The sequence below is a fragment of the Larimichthys crocea genome, chromosome VIII (assembly GCF_000972845.2).
Source record: "Larimichthys crocea isolate SSNF chromosome VIII, L_crocea_2.0, whole genome shotgun sequence".
NCBI lineage: Eukaryota > Metazoa > Chordata > Actinopteri > Sciaenidae > Larimichthys > Larimichthys crocea.
Genome location: NC_040018.1, coordinates 33,442,969 through 33,461,140, shown reverse-complemented (window position 1 = coordinate 33,461,140; position 18,172 = coordinate 33,442,969). Strand labels below are relative to the sequence as shown.

The window sequence follows — 18,172 nt, the reverse complement described above, 5'->3', positions numbered from 1 at the left end:
TGTTGGCACTGCACTCTCACGTTTACATGTTAGTGTGTGTGTGTGTGTGTGTGTGTGTGTGTGTGTGTGTGCACAAACTCTGTATATCTGCATGCACACGTCTATTTCAAATGCATGTATGTTTTTTTTTGTGTGTGTGTTCTGCATGCGGTTGCAGTGTTTGCAGATGATGTGTGTGTGTGTGCGTGTGTGTGTGTGTGTGTGTGTGTGTGTGTGTGTGTGTGTGTGTGTGTGTTTAGCATATCAATGGCGTCACAGAGCCACTCTGAGCTTTCTAGTACCTGTCGGCTCACCTCACCTTGCTCTATTTAAGGGCCTTTCTTGTTGCGTCGCAGAGCTGACATGAACATCTTTACTAAGGTCTCAGGATTAGCCCAACAAACCAGGTATGTTTGAGAGCGCCGTGCACCCACCGAGGGTGGAGGGGAGGTCAGCAGAGTCAGGACCCCACCCTGTCCCACGCCCACCCCCTCCATCCTGGGCAGAGGTGGCTCCACGTGCCACCTCCTGCTGGTTCTCATGCTCTCTGTGAACACCAGTGTCCCCAAAATCACCTGAGGAGTGATAGGACGCACACGATACTGAATGTTTCAGGTTTTAATTGGAAAAACTGAAGCATGACGACACTTTGAAATCAGAAACAATCCGTCACAGACAAACGTTCACGTCCACACGCCATCGTTTGCTTCTAAAGTTTCTCTGTGATTGCTCTGTCGTCTGTTTGAGGTTGAATTCATTAAAAATGCTTCTATATCTACAGCAAGCTGGGGTCTGTGCTCCAACGTGCCTTCTACGGGTCCACTGGGAGGGTGAGTCCAATAGTTGGAGTTACTTTGCATGTTTGAGGTCCCTGATTGAAAATGTAGATGTTTTGTATCGACTCTCTGAGGCTGAAATGTGACTGTTGTTGACTGTTTTTACTATAATACGTCTTAAAAGTCGATGTTTGTTATTTTGAGGCACCCAGCAAACAATGAGTGATGTGTAAATGTAGTTTCTATGATATTTTTATGTTTTTAAAGAAAGTTTAAAAAACGTGAGTAATAGTAGTGATATAATAATAATAATAATTTCCCCCTGGGATTATTAAAGTATTTCTGATTCTGGTTCTGGTTAGTGAGCAAAGATGAATGATTTAATATTCATAGCTCTAATTTAACCAAAAACAAAGAGCCGCTCTTCACAGAACATAAAACCTACCAAGTGTTTATGATTTATATTATTGGCAGATGATTCATAATTTATCTAATTTCATGTCATTGTCTGAATAATACATAATAATATAAAATTCCCATTATCAGCCCTGACATCGAACGTCTCTACAGACGATACAATAAAAAGTTTGTACACGCATGTGCAAACACGCAGAGGATTGATGGGGGAGCAGAGCCCGGCTCTAAAACTCATCGTCTTATTTATATAAACTGAGAGGAAGTTATGTCGTGAGAAAGTTACTGTGCTCTACTAAAAGTTTACAACATGTGACTCTTTAAAATCACTGGTGGTTCCTCAAACAAGTCACCTGTGACGACGCCCACCTGTCAGTCAAAGCGTCCCCGCTCTTAATCCTGCATAACTTTAAGCCTTAATATAATGTGAACAGGTGAGTTGTATATAAATTCACCCTCAGTACAGTTGTCATGAACGGGGAAATTAGCTACAGAGACCAAAACTGTTTTTTGTACCAGGCTGTAAACATGTTTAGAGGAACTGCAGTTTGTGGCACTTGTGTTAAAGTTCTGTCACATGTTCGTCATTTTTCCTGTGTGTCTCCGTCTCCGTCCTCAGGTGACCCTTTTCGAGCAGCGGAACTTCGCCGGCCGGCGAGTGGACCTGAGTTCTGACTGCGTCAGGCTCAGTGACAAGAACTTCCCAGAGAGATGTAACTCCGTGCAGGTGGAGAGCGGAGCGTAAGTGTACACCACGACCTAAAGTAGACGACAGGTCAGGGACAAAGTCTGCAGCTCTCACATCGTTCTCCTTCTCCTGCTTTTAAAGATGGGTCGGTTATGAGCACGAGAACTTCCGCGGCCGTCAGTACCTGTGGGACATGAACGAGCGCGGAGAGTACAACTGCTACGACAGGTGGTGCGCTCAGATGGACAGGATCTCCTCCGTCCGTGCTGTCAAACAGGTGAGACATGAACACACAGACACACACAGGTCACAGTAACACTGCTTTCCATGCACTCACTCTGCTCATGTGACCGTCAGGACAACAACACCGCCAAAGCTCAGCTGTTCGAGAGAACCGGCTTCTCCGGTAAGAAGATGGAGATCCAGGACGACATCCCCAACCTGATGAGCCGCTACAGCCTCAACAGAGCCGCCTCCATCCGCGTGCTCGGAGGAGCGTAAGTACAACACAACCCCACCGGGTCACCGCCGCTCCCAGTAAATCAATCCATGATGATTGACCCCTGGATCAGGTCTGTTCTGGAGTTCTCGATCAGTCGTTGTTGCATTGTTAAAGTTGATTCTTAGTGAGCAGCTGATGGTGTAACTCCATCTGCTGATGAAGACTGAGACATGACCAAAAGCTCCAGAACAACTGCTAAATGAACCTCGTGGTGACACTGAATTCAGAAGATGGTTCATGGTCCAGTTGAGAGCAGGTTAGACCGGGTCAAAGGTCAAAACCTCAAACTCATTGTTTCGACTCTCGTAGATTCAGGTGTGCGTGTGTTTGGCATGTTTGTTGAATTAGTCGATTATCAGGATAAACCGGTGATTCGTTTTCTTTAAAATGTCTCTGAGGACTCACATCTTTATTTTTGTCTTGAATCGAGGACCGCCTGATTCAAAGCAGATCTGATCTGCTGCCTCGAGCACCGAGACAGATGCAGCTTGTGACGTTTTTTGTATTTGACGTCAGCTCGCCAAGCGTTACACAAGAACAATAACCCGAGCTGTTCTCTGGCTGCCGTCTGGGTGTCAGTGTTTCTCCGCCCGGTCCAACATGAGTGATTGGTTAACCGGGAACAGGTGTGCTCATCACCTCACCTTGCTCTCTCCTTCTCACTGAACGTTTCTGGTTTATCAGCACAGACACTGATCAAATATCTATAATCAGTGAGGACACACAACAAGCCTGGAGCATTGTCACTAACAGAGTGCAGCAAACACTGCTCTAACCCTCCTCTGTCTGTGTGTGTGTGTGTGTGTGTAGTTGGGTTGTGTACCAGGAGCCAAACTACAGAGGACCTCACTACATCCTGGAGAAACGTGACTACAACAACTTCTCTGACTGGGGCAGCCAGAACAACACGGTGGGCTCCATGCGCAGAGTCCGCTTCAACTGAACACCCGGCACTGATCTGAGAGCAGACTTCATCACACACACAAACATGTCAGCTTAAACTTTCAATAATAAACTGTAAAAAAAAGACTAAATGTTTGTTTGGAGTCCTTTAAATTGAAAAGTTTCATTTTGTTTCTTTGATTCAAAGATCCATCACAGTCATAAACATCTTTATTAATTATGTCATGACTTATTCACACTTCAACCTCTAACAAAGCATCTCCAAACATTTAGCACAGCCATAGTTAATAAGCATGATGCGATAAAAAACTAAATATAGTACAGACAAGAAAACCTTTAGCATTCAGAGTCTATGAAACACCTTCCAGAATATTAGATAATCTACATCTGACATAAACAAAGCTACCTGAACATGCACACGGGTCCATGCAGCGTTTAAAGCCACAAACCTCATATACAAAGCCGACAGGTCCATCTTCTGATATCTGAAGGCGATGCAGTAACTTGAACTGTGAGTCCACATGGATGTTATCAGCACGCTCACACAATCCATCTCTGTAGCTTCATCGATCACCAACCTGAGGTCTTGAGCTCACGTTTGCTTTACTGGACTGTCTCACTGTAGCATTTTGTAAAATCAGTTGCTCAGAGTTCCAGAGTTTTAGTCTGGTTTGGATAAAACTTTCAACTTGTAGGAACCTTAAAGTCTATTGTCAGAACCGTCAAGCCCACCAGAGTCAAACCTGAGAACATGAGTCAGGCCTCGTACAGCCATGTCAGTTCACACAACGTACAATAAATTTTTAAAACACAAGCAGAGCTAACATTTTATTTTGCTTTAGTAACATCAGAAAAGTTCAAGATTTAAACAAGCATTGACATGCACGATCTATTGACAAAGTAAAAACTAAAGCAGAACATTTGAAGACAAGTTTCAAACAAAGTAAGGCCCTTGACTCAGCCTTGAGGTAGACGAGATCAGAAACACTTGAGATTTAAAAATCCAGACTTCAGAAAGTTCTTCATGGACGGTCACAAACCGCTGACTCAGGTTTGATTGACTCGGTTGAAGGTGCAAAGATTCTGAACAAACCACGAAGCTCGGATTAGAAATTAAAAACTTTTATTAAAAACTAGAAGATTCTCCACAGCCTGTGTAAAAAAAAAATAAAGTGCAAGTGAGACGTCCTGATGAAACGTTATAGAGCTCCTCAGGGTTTGTCGAGCAGAGCGGCCGCCATGTTCCTGATGGTCGCAGACTTGAGCTGAGGAATGAGGCTGATCTTCATCAGCTTGCTGCTCGAGTACTTCGTCTTCACGGCCTGCAGAGGAACAAAGTTACAGTTGAGTTTGAGTTCAGCTCTGAATTAAAGCTCTCCTGTTCTTAGTCGTCAGTTCACCTGGAACTTGGACTTGGCGTCGTTCGCCGTCACCACGTTCTTGGCGATGTGCTGCATGATCGGCTTCAGGTGGGCCTCGTCGTAGGTCGAGTAGTGCTGCTGTGTGGGAGACTGAGACAAGACCCGAGACCATTAACGGCGCCGCTAAAGAGACGAATCACAGCCGACGACCCGCCGGGCCGACAAACTCACCCACGGCAGCTCGTCCAGCAGCAGCTGGGACAGACACAGCGAGGCGGCGGCGACCTCAGAGGGCCGGTAGTGAACCATGTCGTAGTCGAGGAGGGTCAGCTCCATCAGGTACTTGGCCAGCGTGTGGCGCTCCACGTCAGACTGAGACAAACAGAACTTTGAAGAACTCTGGACACATTTAAACGTTGAGGTCGTGAACAGAGACCGGAGCAGACACTCACACTGGCCACCTTGGAGGCTCGTCTGAGGAAGTGCAGAGGAAGAGGCCGTCCCAGCTCAAAGTTCAGGGTCCTCAGAACCACCTGCTCCATCTCCAGAATCTGGGACTTGGTGAAGGCGTTGTCCGTGATGTAGGCGAAGTCTCCGACCTCCGGAGCGTACATCTCCTCGTATTTACAGGCCACCAGCATGGCCGTCACGCCGACGAGCTGCAGCTTCCTGCGAGAGACCGGCTGGACCTGCAGCACAGAGGACGGTCGGCACGCGGCTCGGAAACCAGAAACAGAGACCGCTCAGACGGTTCTTACCTGGAGGAACCGATCCAGGACGGCAACTGTGAGGTACAGAGTCTCCTGCAGCAGCTGGAACCTGGAGTGGACCTGGACCAGCCAGTCGATCAGCAGAGCTCGCATGCGCTCGGTGATCTCGTAACCCTGCATGTAGTTTGCTCGTACGGCCTGCTGCACCTGTGGAGACACACCGCGATGAAGACGCCGTGCGGGACGACAGAGACAGTCTGAGGGACGGAGCGAGTGAACTACCTCCAGGACGTGCAGGTAACTGTAGATGTCTTTGACGTATTGTGAGCAGAGCTGAGGCAGGTCCGCGTCGTCCTCGTCCACGTCCTGCACGGTGAGCAGCGCCTCAGAGAACGCCTGGCACAGCTCGTCCTCGTCCTTCATGGACACGTCAGCTGACTCCTCTGAAACTGGAGGGAGACGATCTGCAGCGGCTTGGACCCGGACGGCCGGCAGAACCGCGGCGGGTTTGGACTTCTGGACACACGATGGTTTGGAGGACGCTTTGCCTCGACCCGGCCTCTGAGGAGACGAGACAAAAGGTGTCCACATACTTTTGGCTACATGATGCAGGTGTGTCATAGCTTCAGGTGAGTGTGTGTGTGAGTGAGAGTGTGTGTTAGTTCTGTGGTTGTCTGTTACCTTCATGTTGTGTGGTCGTCTCTTTGTGTGCACGTTGTGTATAGGTTGTGTGGACGTTGTGCACAGGTTGTGTGGATGTTGTGTGCACGTTGTGTGGACGTTACCTTGTGTATAGGTTGTATGCATGTTACGTTGTGAATAGGTTGTGTGGACGTTGTGTATAGGTTGTGCGCAGGTTGTGTGGACATTGTGTATAGGTTGTGTATACGTTGTGTGGAGGTTACCTTGTGTATAGATTGTGTGGACGTTGTGTACAGGTTGTATAAAGGTTGTGTGGAGGTTACCTGGCTGTGTATAGGTTGTGTGGACGTTGTGTATAGGTTGTATAAAGGTTGTGTGGAGGTTACCTTGTGTACAGGTTGTATAAAGGTTGTGTGGAGGTTACCTGGCTGTGTATAGGTTGTGTGGACGTTGTGTATAGGTTGTATAAAGGTTGTGTGGAGGTTACCTTGTTGTGTATAGGTTGTATATAGGTTGTATAAAGGTTGTGTGGAGGTTACCTTGTTGTGTACAGATTGTGTACAGGTTGCATGGACGTTGCGTATAGGTTGTGTGGAGGTTACCTGGTGTATATGTTGCGTACAGGTTGTATAAAGGTTGTGTGGAGGTTACCTGGTGTATATGTTGTGTGCAGGTTGTATAAAGGTTGTGTGTAGGTTGTATAAAGATTGTGTATAGGTTGTATATAGGTTGTGCAGAGGTTACCTGGCTGTGTACAGGTTGTGTGGAGGTTGTATAAAGGTTGTGCAGAGGTTACCTGTCCGGCTCCAGCACAGTTGGTGATCTCTCCCAGAGCGGCTCTCCTCAGACCTGCCGCGGTGCTTTTAACCATCTTCAGCGGGTTCTCTGCGGCGGGAAGCTGCTGACAGAGACGGACACGAAGCTCACAGACTCGGAACATTTACATATTTAATTTATTTATTTACACATTTAATTAATTTATTTATCCGAACAAACAGCAGAGAGCTAACATGCTACGAGCTAACGGAGCTAACGGCTAAACGTGACGTCATGTACTCACCGCAGCGCGAGCCTCCACAGACGACATGTTGCACGTGACAGAGAGGTCAAACTGTGACACGAGAGATTTATCCACCGACCAGCGACGAAGCGACCGACGAGTTACCGTGAAACACCGACTGCTGCAGGTAAACAACACGGAGAGCAGCTGCTTTCAAATAGCGCTCCGTCCAATCTGATTGGACGCTGCGTTTGAACCGAGGCTGCTGATTGGCTACTACCGAACTTTGTATCCGCCCACTCCACCAGCCCATTGGCTGACAGCGTGAGGTGAAAGGACTTTAAAAATTAAATTATTATAATTATTCTTCATATTAAAGTCAATTATTCAAATAATCCTGATTTTATTTTATATTTAGTAATAATATATCTTGTTTTTCTAACACGCATGCGCAGTCTGTGGCTTGCTCTGGACCAATGACGTGTCACCAATTAGTGCCTCTTAATTAATGACAAACGTTTCCAGCTGCATCAGTTATTTAAATGTGTTTATGTCAGAAAGTGAGTTCAGTATTTAGTTTGTTTTCATCTCTTCATGTCACACATTGTTTATTTTTACTGTACTTCCTCAGTGTGGGACCTATAATGTTTATTCTTTAATCCTGGATTCAGAATCATGAAGTCACATCGTCCTCCACAAACTTCACAAAATGACTTTATTTCATCTTTCAGCAGAATAACTCTCTCTGTCTTCCAGGAGCTCGTCACATGAACTGTTGTGCTTTATTCTATAATTACAAAGACTAACCCCGGTCCGTCTCCTGTTGACTCAGAGGAAACAAAGATCATCAACACATGCAGAATTCATCAAACACGCCTGTGTCCTCCTGTTTGAGCGTTTATTGAAGTTGTGCAGAGAAATCACTGACTGTCAGTTTGAATCTAAACCTCCATCTGGACAACAGACGTACAGAGTTTTCAAAATAAAACAGTTTGTAATCAAATTAAAAGTCTGATATTTGAATAATAAACATTCATCCATCTGTTGATCTTGGCTGATTTCCTGTCTGAAGTTTCACTGCAGCTACGTCGTCACAAACACACGAGCAGGTGGAACAAAGACAAAGCTCCTCGTGTTGTTTCACACGGACAGAGGGTGTGAGCTTCATGTGTGATGACGAGGATGCTGATGTTTTTACTATCGTCAACAAATCTCACAAAAAGACCAAAAACCAGATATGTAGAATATTAAATCAAACTTTACAGCTTCAGTTGGAATAAATGGGATCAGAGCTGAGCTCAGACAGACGGACACTTGTCTGGTTTTGGTCTTTTTGTGGGATTTGATGACGACGACAACATAAAATCTGGAATATGAGCAGCTCTGTCTGTTCAGATTGTAAAAATCTGATGAACTGAAATGAGGAATGACCCAAAAACATTTAATATTGATGCAAATACGTGGAAAAAAAAAGTATTAAATGATGTAAAATCTTCCAGGTACAGAGGAAGGATCCTTCATATTAGAGATGAACTGGTGAATATGAGTGGAATGAACTGAAAGCAGCTGTTGTTGACTGAAGTCATGATAATCTGTGATACAAAACTACCTATAAAACGAGTCTGATGGTGCTCGTACAGTTACAGTGAGTTATTTTTCAGCTGAATGAAGTTTCATCTGACTGAAGGTGTTTTATATAAAAAGTTATCTGCTGATGTAACCGTTGTATAAATCGACATATTCTCATAAATTACATCACAACAACAACAGAATGAGTCAAACTAAACCAAAGCTGACTTTTATTCTAAAGGTCTAGAGCTGCAACAATTAACAAAACAAATTATCTGCAACTATTTTCACCATCACTTAATTATTTTGTTACATTTTCAAGAAAACTCAAGCCAAACTGGTTCCAGCTTTTCAGATTTCATCATTTGATATTTGAGTTTTAGACTGTCCTTTGGGTTTTCAGAAATTAAAACAGCATTTTCTTACATTTTTCAGACGAAAACAATCAATTAATAATGACTTAAGAAAATATCTACCAGATGAAGTGACCATCGTTAGTTGCAGCTCTAGTGACGGGCGACAAATTAAAACCTGAATAAACGAGCGGATGAAGCTCTGGAGGGACAACACGACACGTCACTGACATGTAATGTTGGTTTGTCACGTGCTGCAGCCTGTTTGAATCCTTTAGCTGTGGCAGTGTTACAGAGTTCAGATCATGGATGTAAAAATCATTTGCAGACGGGGTTATCAGAGCGCTAACAGACTCATTAGTGCTCCGTTAACGCCGTCACCTCGGTTATTATTATTTAATTTAGATTTTGTGGAAAGACGCCCAGACGCACAGAGGAAGTCTGCAGCGTTCGTTCTCTTGGATCTCTCCACACCGACGTGTTTCAAACTGATTTGGAGGTTTTTTTTGTTTTCTGATAATCAGAGAGACAAACAATGACCCAGCAACTTGACGTTTATTCTGCAGAGCGAGGAGAGCGGCGATAGTTTGAGAAAAATAAAAAAACACAATCAGTTTCCATTTAGGTTCATCTGAAGAAACTCATTGTGTAACTTCTCCTGAGCCTCGTACAGCTTACGCAGCTTCTTGGCCTGTCCTTTGCTCAGCTCCTTCCCTTCCATGTCATGAGTGGGGAAACCCTAGAAAACAGAAACAAATCTTAAAGGTTATACACGAGGTTTAAAACATTAATATAGCAGCACACAACTCTGCTATATAAAGATTAAAACTCTCTGTCAGTCATGTCGATGAATTAAAGATTAATTTCGACCAAACCGGAGTTGCTGATTATTGGAACAGTGGAAACACGAACAAAGACGATGTTGGTGAGTTTTATTTTTAATCTGCAAGCTCACATCAACAGGTCTGTGTGTCATCCTCCTTCTCAGCTTCAGCTGCTACGATCAAATTAAAATGTAAAATAAAGAAAAGACTGGTCTGGTCGGAGATGCTGCACTTCAGTGCAACAAAGTCAATTCTGATTAATGAAGTTTGAGTTTGTTAATTTGCTGCAAACTAAAACTCAAATGAAGTCTAACATGGAGAGAGCCGCAGAGACACACAGGAAGTCAGACAGCGATGGAGGGATTTACCGTTTCGTCAAACTTGGAGTACTTGTCAGTTTCTGTGAGGAACATTTGGGATGGAGCGACCTTCATCTTGGCGAGTTTGGCCATCTGAAACAGAAACAACGTGAGCGGACGAGTTCGTTATCGCAGAAACTGGAGGATGATTAAACGTCTCGAACACGTGAGCGACCTCTTGTTCCTGTTTCTTCCTCGCGGCTTCTTCCTTCTTCCTCTTCTTCTCCTCTTCCATCTGTGAGAGAAGAAAACCATCGTTCACACACTCTCTGCATTACATCAGAGATTATTAATGATGGTGACAGACGCTGCCTCACCTGCTTCTTCTCCTCTCGCTCCTTCAGTAAAGTCTCTTTGTCCACCAGCTTCACCACAGTCGGCAGACCTGAAACAGTCAGAGAGTCTGTCAGAGGCCTGAAGAGCTTGTTTTGGTTTTAGAGGACAGGATCTTGGTATTTTCAGCTCTGTCACCTTCGTGATCTTCCAGTCGGACTCCGAGCTCGGGTAACGTATCATCGCGGACGACGTCGCACAGCTGCAGTAGCTGCATCACTGTAAGAAAACGACAAACGTTTCCACCTCCTCTGATTCAACGCTGGAATCATGTTTGTCCAGTAAAATTTAAAAGTAAAAACCTTTCTGCTCTCGGGCGATGTTTCGGACGCCCTCTCTGAACTCCGACAGCACCGTGAGGTACGGCATCACCGTGCTCTCCAGCTGAAAACACACCAACAAGATTTACCTGGATGTTTGGAGTCTGTTCCTACAGCTGTGGACTTTACGTCGCTCCGGTGTTATTACAGAACCTGATAAATCTGATAATCTGAGTGTTTTAACGTTTATCTGCAACAGTCGAACCTTCAGATGTTGATTTGAAGCTTCAGGATTTTATCGTTTAAACTAGTTCTGGATGTTTTGAACATCTCTTCACTTACGTCGATGTTCTCGCTCTGTCCTCTCACTGGGAAGCCGATGTACACGGATTCTTCGATAGCCCCGAAGATCTAAAAGACAACAGACTCACGTCACACACTCTGCTTCATCACAGACGTCAGGTCAGAGCTCTCCTTGGTGTGTGTGTGTTCGCTGATGTTGGCTCGCCTTCATCATGTTGGTGAGATACACGGCGATGCTCTCCACCAGCATGCGGTTGGGCTTCATCTTGGCGCTCTTCCTGCTGGCGATGTAGCTGTTGCTGTGGCCGATCAGGACTCTCATCTCGTCCATGACGGTGCGAGTGTCGATGTTGTCGCACAGAGCCTCGTGGACGGCGGCTTTCCTGTCGTAGAAACTGGACGACACGAGAACTTGTTAACTGGTTCAAACGGGCGCCGATGATCTGATGATCTTCACTCCCTCACCTGTTGTTGAGCTCCATCTCGGCTGCCTCCCACTTCTCGAAGCGCCCGGTGATGTCGGTCGGCGCGCGCAGAATGTCTTTGACATTCAGGAAGAACTCCTGTGACATGAAACAGACGCACAGCAGCAGGTTAATAAACAAACAAACAGATTCACGCCTCCTTCAAACTCCTCACGTGGTCACGTACGCTCATGAACTTCTCGTACTGGACGGCGGACTCCATCGTGTTGGACGAGTAGTCCAGCGTGTCTTTCCAGGAATGCATCAAGAAAGCCAGGCGGAGTTGTCGAGCTGCAGGAGGACGAAAACTTCAGTTATGTGACGCTGTGACAAACTCGTTTCATCTCTCTGGACTTCACGATGAGTCACCTGTGTTCTTCGCCAGCGCGTCCTTGATGGTGATGAAGTTCTTCAGAGACTTGGACATCTTGCAGCCAGCGATGGTCAGGTGACCGGTGTGCAGGAAGTATCTGACCCAGTAATCGTTCTCAAAGAAAGCCTGCGAGGGGAAACGACCAAAGATCGTTAAGATCTGCGAGCGGTAATGTCTTTAACTGCTGCGTGAACGTCTTCCTACCTCAGACTGAGCCAGCTCGTTGTCGTGATGAGGGAACCGAAGGTCGAACCCTCCACCGTGGATGTCCATGGACTCACCCAAGATGGAGCCAGCCATGGCCGAACATTCAATATGCCAGCCGGGCCGTCCCTGTCCGAACAGAGTGAATCAAGCAGCTCAGACAAGTTCTTCATTTTCTACTTTCTCAGTCTGGAAGTTCTGTTGGACTCTCACCTTCCCCCACGGAGAGTCCCATGAAGGCTCTCCGGGCTTGGAGGCTTTCCACAAGGCGAAGTCATTGGGAGACTTTTTCTCACTTAATCTGTCAGCAGAGATGCTCAAGTCACCTACAAGGAACACATCGACGTATTCACGTTAAAGCTCGACTGTGCGTGCACGGTTTGAACATTTCTGACTTCAGAAACAGGAAGTCGGAACGTACCCTCTCCCTCTTGTAAAGCTTTCTGATCTCCGACCGCCTCGGGCACCAGTTTGGCGTACGAGTGCTGTGGACTGGTGTCAAACTTAGACGTGTCAAAGTACACCGAGCCGTTCGATTCATACCTGCAAACATCAGGAAGACAAAGAATTTAAACTAAACTGTTTAAAACTGACGATGTTAATAATTCTGAACACGGACAGTTTCTTCCTCACCCGTAACCATTCGAGACAACCTTCTCCACGAACTCCACGATCTCGGGCACGTATTCACTGACTCGAGTGAGGACGTCTGGAGGAAGAACCTGAAACAACAAGAGGACGAGATGAATCAGCCGTCTAACACAAAGAACGTCAGTCCATCTCTCAGCTCTGCGTTAAAGTATTTCTTACGTTCAGCGCCTCCATGTCTTTGTGGTACTCGCCCTCCCAGTATTTAGGCAGAATGGAGAAGATCGAGTTCTCCGTGACTTGACTTCCAAACTGTTTGTCCAACCAATCAGACAGCAGGTCCTTCGAGTTCTCCAACAGCACCTTCGAAGAAAGAAAAGAAAGGACAAATAATGAAGTTATTATTTTAAGACCACGCCCTCTCTCAAAGGAACAGTTGCAACTGCAAGAGACTGAATATTTCCCCAAAATGTGAAATTATTCCTGAGCACTCTGTTCAGTCTCACCTGGGCCAGAGGTTGTACGACCTCAGCTGCTGCTTTGCCCTCCATCGCCGCCTGCAGGGGCTGCAGAGCAGCTGTCACAGCAGCGTCCAGCCTCTCCAGCATCTGCTTCTTATCCGGGTCTGTCGTCGAAACCAGATGAGCCTGAAAGGGCTGAGAAGAAGAAGAAGAACACAAGGAACTGAGTGACAGGATGAAAACATTCAGGTAACCTGATGAAGAGTCTACTACGTCTGAGCAGACGAGTCTCGGAGACTGGTCTCACCTCTCTGGCACTCAGGACGTCCTGCAGTATCTGAGCAGCTTGTGGCTTCTTCTCCTTGTACTGGTCCAGGAGGTAGTTCTGCCGAGCCCGTTTAATGATCTGAAAGAAGAACACCTGTGATTAAAGGTTCACCCCTTTTACCTGCAGTACCATCGATCTGTCTGGACTGACACACTGAGCCTTTCCTCTGACTCGTACTCACTTTGTCGTCGATGTCTGTGATGTTCATGCAGTAGAGGACGTCGTACTTGAAGTAGTCCCTCAGCGTCCGTCGCAGAATATCAAAAGATATGTAGGACCTGCGCGCAGAGACGGATCATGAAACGTGAAGAACAAACAGAAACTAAACAGACTTCACGTGTTCAACATTCGACTGCGATCGGTTTACCTGGCGTGTCCCATGTGTGAGGCGTCGTACACCGTCGGTCCGCAGCAGTACCACGTGACTTTGTTCCCTTTCTGAGGAACGAACGGCTCCTGAAACGAGTTCAAAATGTTTTAATAGAAACACTCTGCAGAGCTTCATCGTGTCCTGACCTCTGTCCACGTGCAACGCTGTGATCTTCATCCGTGGCTACAGCCTCATGTCGTTTCTTATCACTAGTTGTAGATCTGTTTCTTATTTTTATATAGTTTTTACTCAGAGTTTTCTACTTGCAGAGATCTTTGCACAGGTTTGTAATGAATGCAGATTCAGCTCGTAGGTTAACTGTAACGTATGTTTCTGTCTCTGTCCTTTAAACTTTGTGTGTGCCGGGCTCCTGATTCAAACAGACTGCAAACGTCAAACTGAAAGTTCAGATGATGCAACTGAAAAAAACTGAAAACCTAAAAACAAAAACTGATTTGAAGGTGTAGAGAAGATAAATCAACTAAAACTGACTCGACTAAAAAAAAAAAAGACTTCATAAAAGATTTTTAAAAGTATTTTAACGTTTGCACACACACAGGATGAAGGTGTGGTTGTTCATCGGCTTTATTATTGTTGGAGCTCTTGGATGTGTAATGTCTGATTTAACCACAGGGGGCGGTGTTGTTGCTGTTCTCTACAGATTACAGGTGATCAGCAGGTGTGTTAATTAGATCAGTCTGAGGACGCACACACACAGGTACAGTATTAACTGAAGTAATAAATGATCTTCTGCTGAAGTGACTCAAAGTCTGGACGGTCAAACAGCTGTTACCTCATGAAGAGAGTTGATTTTTAACAGGACAGTCGCCTGATGTGACTGATGATACATCCTCATCACACACCAAGGACTCTTTGTGTCAGTTAAATCAACAGGAAGTTCCAGAACGTCTCTGACGTCTCACACGCTTCTCTGAGCGGCGTCTTTGTTTCAGAGTTTATTCTTTGCTCAAAGATCTCAAACACTGACGGGACGTCGGCCTCGGTCGTACCTTCGTTCTCGTCAGGCTGTTGTAGAGTCGAAGTTGGGGAACGTCTGTTCCTGCTGGTGGAGACCACGGAGGCTGAACCCGCTTCCCCTTCACTGGAAATACAATAAAATAAATAAAGATTTATTTAAAGTGACGTTTTTAAACCAGAATTTACAGATTTGAAACTGGTCTGCTGTGATCTTTGATGTCTTACACATCAATGCGAGTTGGTGTAATCAGATTACTGAAACACGAGTATGTTTGGATGCACTGTGCAAATATTCACATGAAACGAGCCGCAGAAGATTTTCCATCGTTTGACTCGTTAACAGACTAATTACTTGAGTATAATCATTGTTGTGCTCTGTGTTTTCCTGAAGCTGTGGCAGGTGATGGACGAATCCACACGAGCGCAACAACAACAAGAAAGAAAGGAAGTGTGACGTAAGCATGTCTGATGGATAAAGTTAGATCTGCTTCATGATGAAATCACAGAGTGACTCAGCTCAAGGCTGAATTCATGATGGATTCATCTCTGTCTCTGCTCAGGGTGACCTCAGCGTGTCATCGAGCCGCCCTTTAAGGACCGCCCACAAAATCCTGAGACTGAAAACTGGTGAAAAACTGTTTGACTCCACATTTCAGTGACAGTTCAAAGTCTTTTCACGTGTTTTCAGGAAGGAGATCTCAGAATGACGCAGCCTTTGACATGAGAACACTTTTCATGAATTGATGTAAAACTTTGAAGGAAACTTAAATTTCCTCGTGTGTTTTACATTTCTGTGGTGATGAATGTTTCAGTTCTTCTCCAAAGTAAAATGCTGAGTCACAAAAATCAACTATCGACAGCTCTGAATCTCATCTTTACTCTCTGCTCGAACTATCTTCAGCTCAAACTGTGAGAAATGAAACGAGCTGGACGCTCGGGGCGAGAATCTGATCTTTGTTTTGCTATTTTTAGTCAGCTGGCCACAAAAATGGAGCATCGTCCTGTCCTAAAGTTTAAAGTTGAGTTTCAAAGCCACAGCACACGCAAACACCCGGCAGGGACGACACATGACGCGTCACATGTTTCTGAGCGCCTCATCACGTCACGGAGGACGTGTGCTTCGTCCCAGCTGCTGTCGTTCTGTTTGAACACTGATAAACTCCTGAGCACTCAGCGACAGTGAAGAGAAGCCAAAACTGGATTTTCAAAGAGGTTCTGGTTCATGCATGTCAGCGTTTGGGCCTCGACATCCAGGAACCAGGACCGCGTCTAAGCCCGTTCATGCCTACTCACTGCTGCCGTCAGGGACGAGGTCCTGCTGCAGGGCGGCTATGTGTCTGTACCAGCGCAGAGCGTGAACGTGTCGCGGGTCGGGGGGCCTGTGGAGGAGCTTAAAGGCTTTCTGGTCCACCTGGGAGGGGCTGAACCCAGCCAGGTAGCTGCGTGAGGTGAGGTAGTCATTCAGGGCCACTGCCAGCGCGGCCTCCTCATTTATCTGTAGCAAGAAGCCAAACTCAAAGGCTGCAGAAACAAGAGGGCAAATATGTCGCAAAGAGTTACCGACGAGGCTGCAACAGCCGGAGGAAAGTTCACAGCAAAGACCCGACAACTCAAATCAACAGAAATCAAGTTACAGGAGACAGACGGCGAGGAGTGTGACAGGATGTCGCCCAGGAGGGATCTGTGATAAATAAATGAATAAATTCAGGTCTGTCTGTCTCTCTCTGTCTGAAAAACAACGTCTCTTCTGTCTGCACGACACTCAGAATGAAACTGAAAGCGATCGGATGAATTTTCCAACATCAGTGAAAAGAAGTCAAACAGAAACTTAATTTATTTTCTCCATCCACACTGAAAATGAGGCGACGCCCCAAAAGAAAACACAAACTATGGCCACAGATACAAAGTTCAGTGAGTGACGGAGATGTGGATAAAGATGGGGATGGATGAAAGATGTTTTCTGGGCGTGGATGCAGATTTTAATGCCAAGTGTGAAATGAGGAGAGACAATACCGTCCCCACGGGAACAGGGTTTGTTCGTTACAGACGATGGAGGCTGCAGACTCGTCTGATCGAAAGTTAAGATGATGCAACATGAACGAACTGAAAGTAAAAACTAAATAATTAAACTTTTATTGATATAATTCAACAGAAAATAAGTTTATTTTCCTCTATGTTAGATCTATAAATATGCTCAGGTCGAGTTGATGCAACTGGATGAAGGTGGAGAAGCTCCGACTTTGCTGTGATGATCTTCAATATCAATAAAAAAGAAATAGTTCCACATACTTGCAGACATAGACGTGGTTTGTGGTCGTGCAGATTTTAATGCAAACACTGAGCACGAGGAGAAACAATAATGGAAGTAAAGGAAGTGTTTGTTACAGACGATGGAGGCTGCAGACTCGTCAGATCGAAAGTGAAAATGATGCAACTGAACAAAACAAAGTAAAAACTAAATAATCCAGAGTTAATTTCTATAATTTAACAAAAATGTTTTTTGCTTTTATAGGTTTATTTTCCTCTATGTTAGATCTTTAAATATGCTCAAGTCGAGTTGATGCAACTGGATGAAGGTGGAGAAGCTCCGACTTTAATATGAAATAAATAGTTCCACATACTTGCAGACATGGACGAACACTGAGCACGAGGAGAAACAACGACAGAGGAAGTTTGTTTGTTTGTTTGTTTGTTTGTTTGTTTGTTTGTTTGTTTGTTTGTTACAGACGATAAAAACTAAATCATTCAGAGTTCATTTCTATAATTTAACTAAACATATTTCAGGCTGTCACAGTTTTAATAAATCACGTGTCAGAGCTGATGAACTTTAAAGCTCATTTATTAATTATTAATAATTAATTATTCTCCATGTAAACAACATGTGAAGATCAGCTGCAGTGACGTCATCAATAACAAACACATTTTAAACACAACATGAATAATCAGTCTAATTAACATGATCAATAAAAGATGATTAGTTAATGACAGCACACACACACACACACACACACACACACACACACACACAGAGTTCATTCAGCAGCTTTAAAGTGTAACAACAGTGTGTGTGTGTGTGTGTGTGTGTGTGTGTGTGTGTGTGTGTGTGTGTGTGTGTGTGAGCTAACCGTGCTAACGTTAGCTCAGCTGATTAAAGACACGTTACATTTTCCCGCCATGCTTCTTCTCTCACAGACTGTGTGTTCGGTGTGTTCGGTGTGTTCGGTACCGGTACCTGGCTCTGCTGAGGTGGACATGGTGTCACAGTGCTGCTGCTGCTGGAGCTGGAGGTGGAGGAGGTGGAGGAGGTGCAGGAGGTGCAGGGTGGATGCTGATGCAACAATAACGTGCCCGGAAGAAGAAGCGGCGGACTAAGTACTGACAGGGGGAAGTCCGCGAACGAGCCGGTTCAAAGAGCTTTAAAGAGCCAGTT

The 18,172-nt window shown here is 45.3% G+C and overlaps 3 protein-coding genes across 5 annotated transcripts; 1 reads left to right on the top strand and 2 right to left on the bottom strand.

Moving 5' to 3' along the window:
- Positions 1-332: 332 nt before the first annotated feature.
- crybgx (crystallin beta gamma X) lies at positions 333-3,348 on the top strand. The gene is made up of 6 exons (XM_027281899.1): positions 333-386; positions 761-809; positions 1,789-1,910; positions 1,999-2,134; positions 2,215-2,354; positions 3,170-3,348. The coding sequence occupies exons 1-6, from the start codon at positions 343-345 to the stop codon at positions 3,300-3,302; spliced, it is 624 nt and encodes a 207-aa protein (XP_027137700.1). The 5' UTR covers positions 333-342; the 3' UTR covers positions 3,303-3,348.
- Positions 3,349-4,363: 1,015 nt separating this feature from the next.
- On the bottom strand, positions 4,364-7,196 carry LOC104935752 (G2/mitotic-specific cyclin-B2-like). Of its 2 annotated transcripts, none has more exons than XM_027281895.1 (8): positions 7,036-7,189; positions 6,772-6,876; positions 5,616-5,894; positions 5,382-5,540; positions 5,076-5,312; positions 4,855-4,995; positions 4,663-4,773; positions 4,364-4,584 (listed from the first exon to the last, which is right to left on the bottom strand). In XM_027281895.1, the coding sequence occupies exons 1-8, from the start codon at positions 7,060-7,062 to the stop codon at positions 4,474-4,476; spliced, it is 1,170 nt and encodes a 389-aa protein (XP_027137696.1). In that variant the 5' UTR covers positions 7,063-7,189; the 3' UTR covers positions 4,364-4,473. The 2 variants fall into 2 exon arrangements, with proteins under 2 accessions (XP_027137696.1, XP_027137697.1); XM_027281896.1 differs by having other exon boundaries at positions 4,369-4,584; positions 6,772-6,873; positions 7,036-7,196.
- A 663-nt stretch (positions 7,197-7,859) lies between these two features.
- Positions 7,860-18,124, bottom strand: cars1 (cysteinyl-tRNA synthetase 1). Of its 2 annotated transcripts, XM_027281893.1 has the most exons (23): positions 17,975-18,105; positions 16,036-16,263; positions 14,775-14,866; positions 13,762-13,850; positions 13,576-13,672; positions 13,374-13,472; positions 13,112-13,261; positions 12,828-12,968; positions 12,651-12,739; positions 12,439-12,560; positions 12,231-12,343; positions 12,018-12,146; positions 11,810-11,939; positions 11,628-11,731; positions 11,442-11,539; positions 11,182-11,371; positions 11,016-11,084; positions 10,716-10,797; positions 10,552-10,632; positions 10,398-10,465; positions 10,256-10,315; positions 10,090-10,173; positions 7,860-9,636 (listed from the first exon to the last, which is right to left on the bottom strand). In XM_027281893.1, exons 1-23 carry the CDS (start codon positions 17,994-17,996, stop codon positions 9,508-9,510), a joined length of 2,466 nt encoding a protein of 821 aa, XP_027137694.1. In that variant the 5' UTR covers positions 17,997-18,105; the 3' UTR covers positions 7,860-9,507. The 2 variants fall into 2 exon arrangements, with proteins under 2 accessions (XP_027137694.1, XP_027137695.1); XM_027281894.1 differs by lacking the exon at positions 16,036-16,263 and having other exon boundaries at positions 17,975-18,124.
- Positions 18,125-18,172: the final 48 nt, after the last annotated feature.

Bases quoted from the DNA above. Each gene is read 5' to 3' on its own strand.
- cars1 (XM_027281893.1), bottom strand. From the start codon at position 17,996: ATGTCCACCTCAGCAGAGCCAG. The intron at 13,262-13,373 runs GTGAGACCAGTC...TCTTCTTCTCAG, and splicing joins ACGTCCTGAGTGCCAGAGAG to CCCTTTCAGGCTCATCTGGT. The intron at 10,316-10,397 runs GTGAGGCAGCGT...CTTCTCTCACAG, and splicing joins AGCGAGAGGAGAAGAAGCAG to ATGGAAGAGGAGAAGAAGAG.
- LOC104935752 (XM_027281895.1), bottom strand. From the start codon at position 7,062: ATGTCGTCTGTGGAGGCTCGCGCTGCG. The intron at 6,877-7,035 runs GTGAGTACATGA...CGTCTCTGTCAG, and splicing joins CTGTGGAGGCTCGCGCTGCG to CAGCTTCCCGCCGCAGAGAA. The intron at 5,313-5,381 runs GTAAGAACCGTC...TCTGTGCTGCAG, and splicing joins TCCTGGATCGGTTCCTCCAG to GTCCAGCCGGTCTCTCGCAG.
- crybgx (XM_027281899.1), top strand. From the start codon at position 343: ATGAACATCTTTACTAAGGTCTCAGGATTAGCCCAACAAACCAG. The intron at 387-760 runs GTATGTTTGAGA...CTATATCTACAG, and splicing joins GGATTAGCCCAACAAACCAG to CAAGCTGGGGTCTGTGCTCC. The intron at 810-1,788 runs GTGAGTCCAATA...CTCCGTCCTCAG, and splicing joins TCTACGGGTCCACTGGGAGG to GTGACCCTTTTCGAGCAGCG.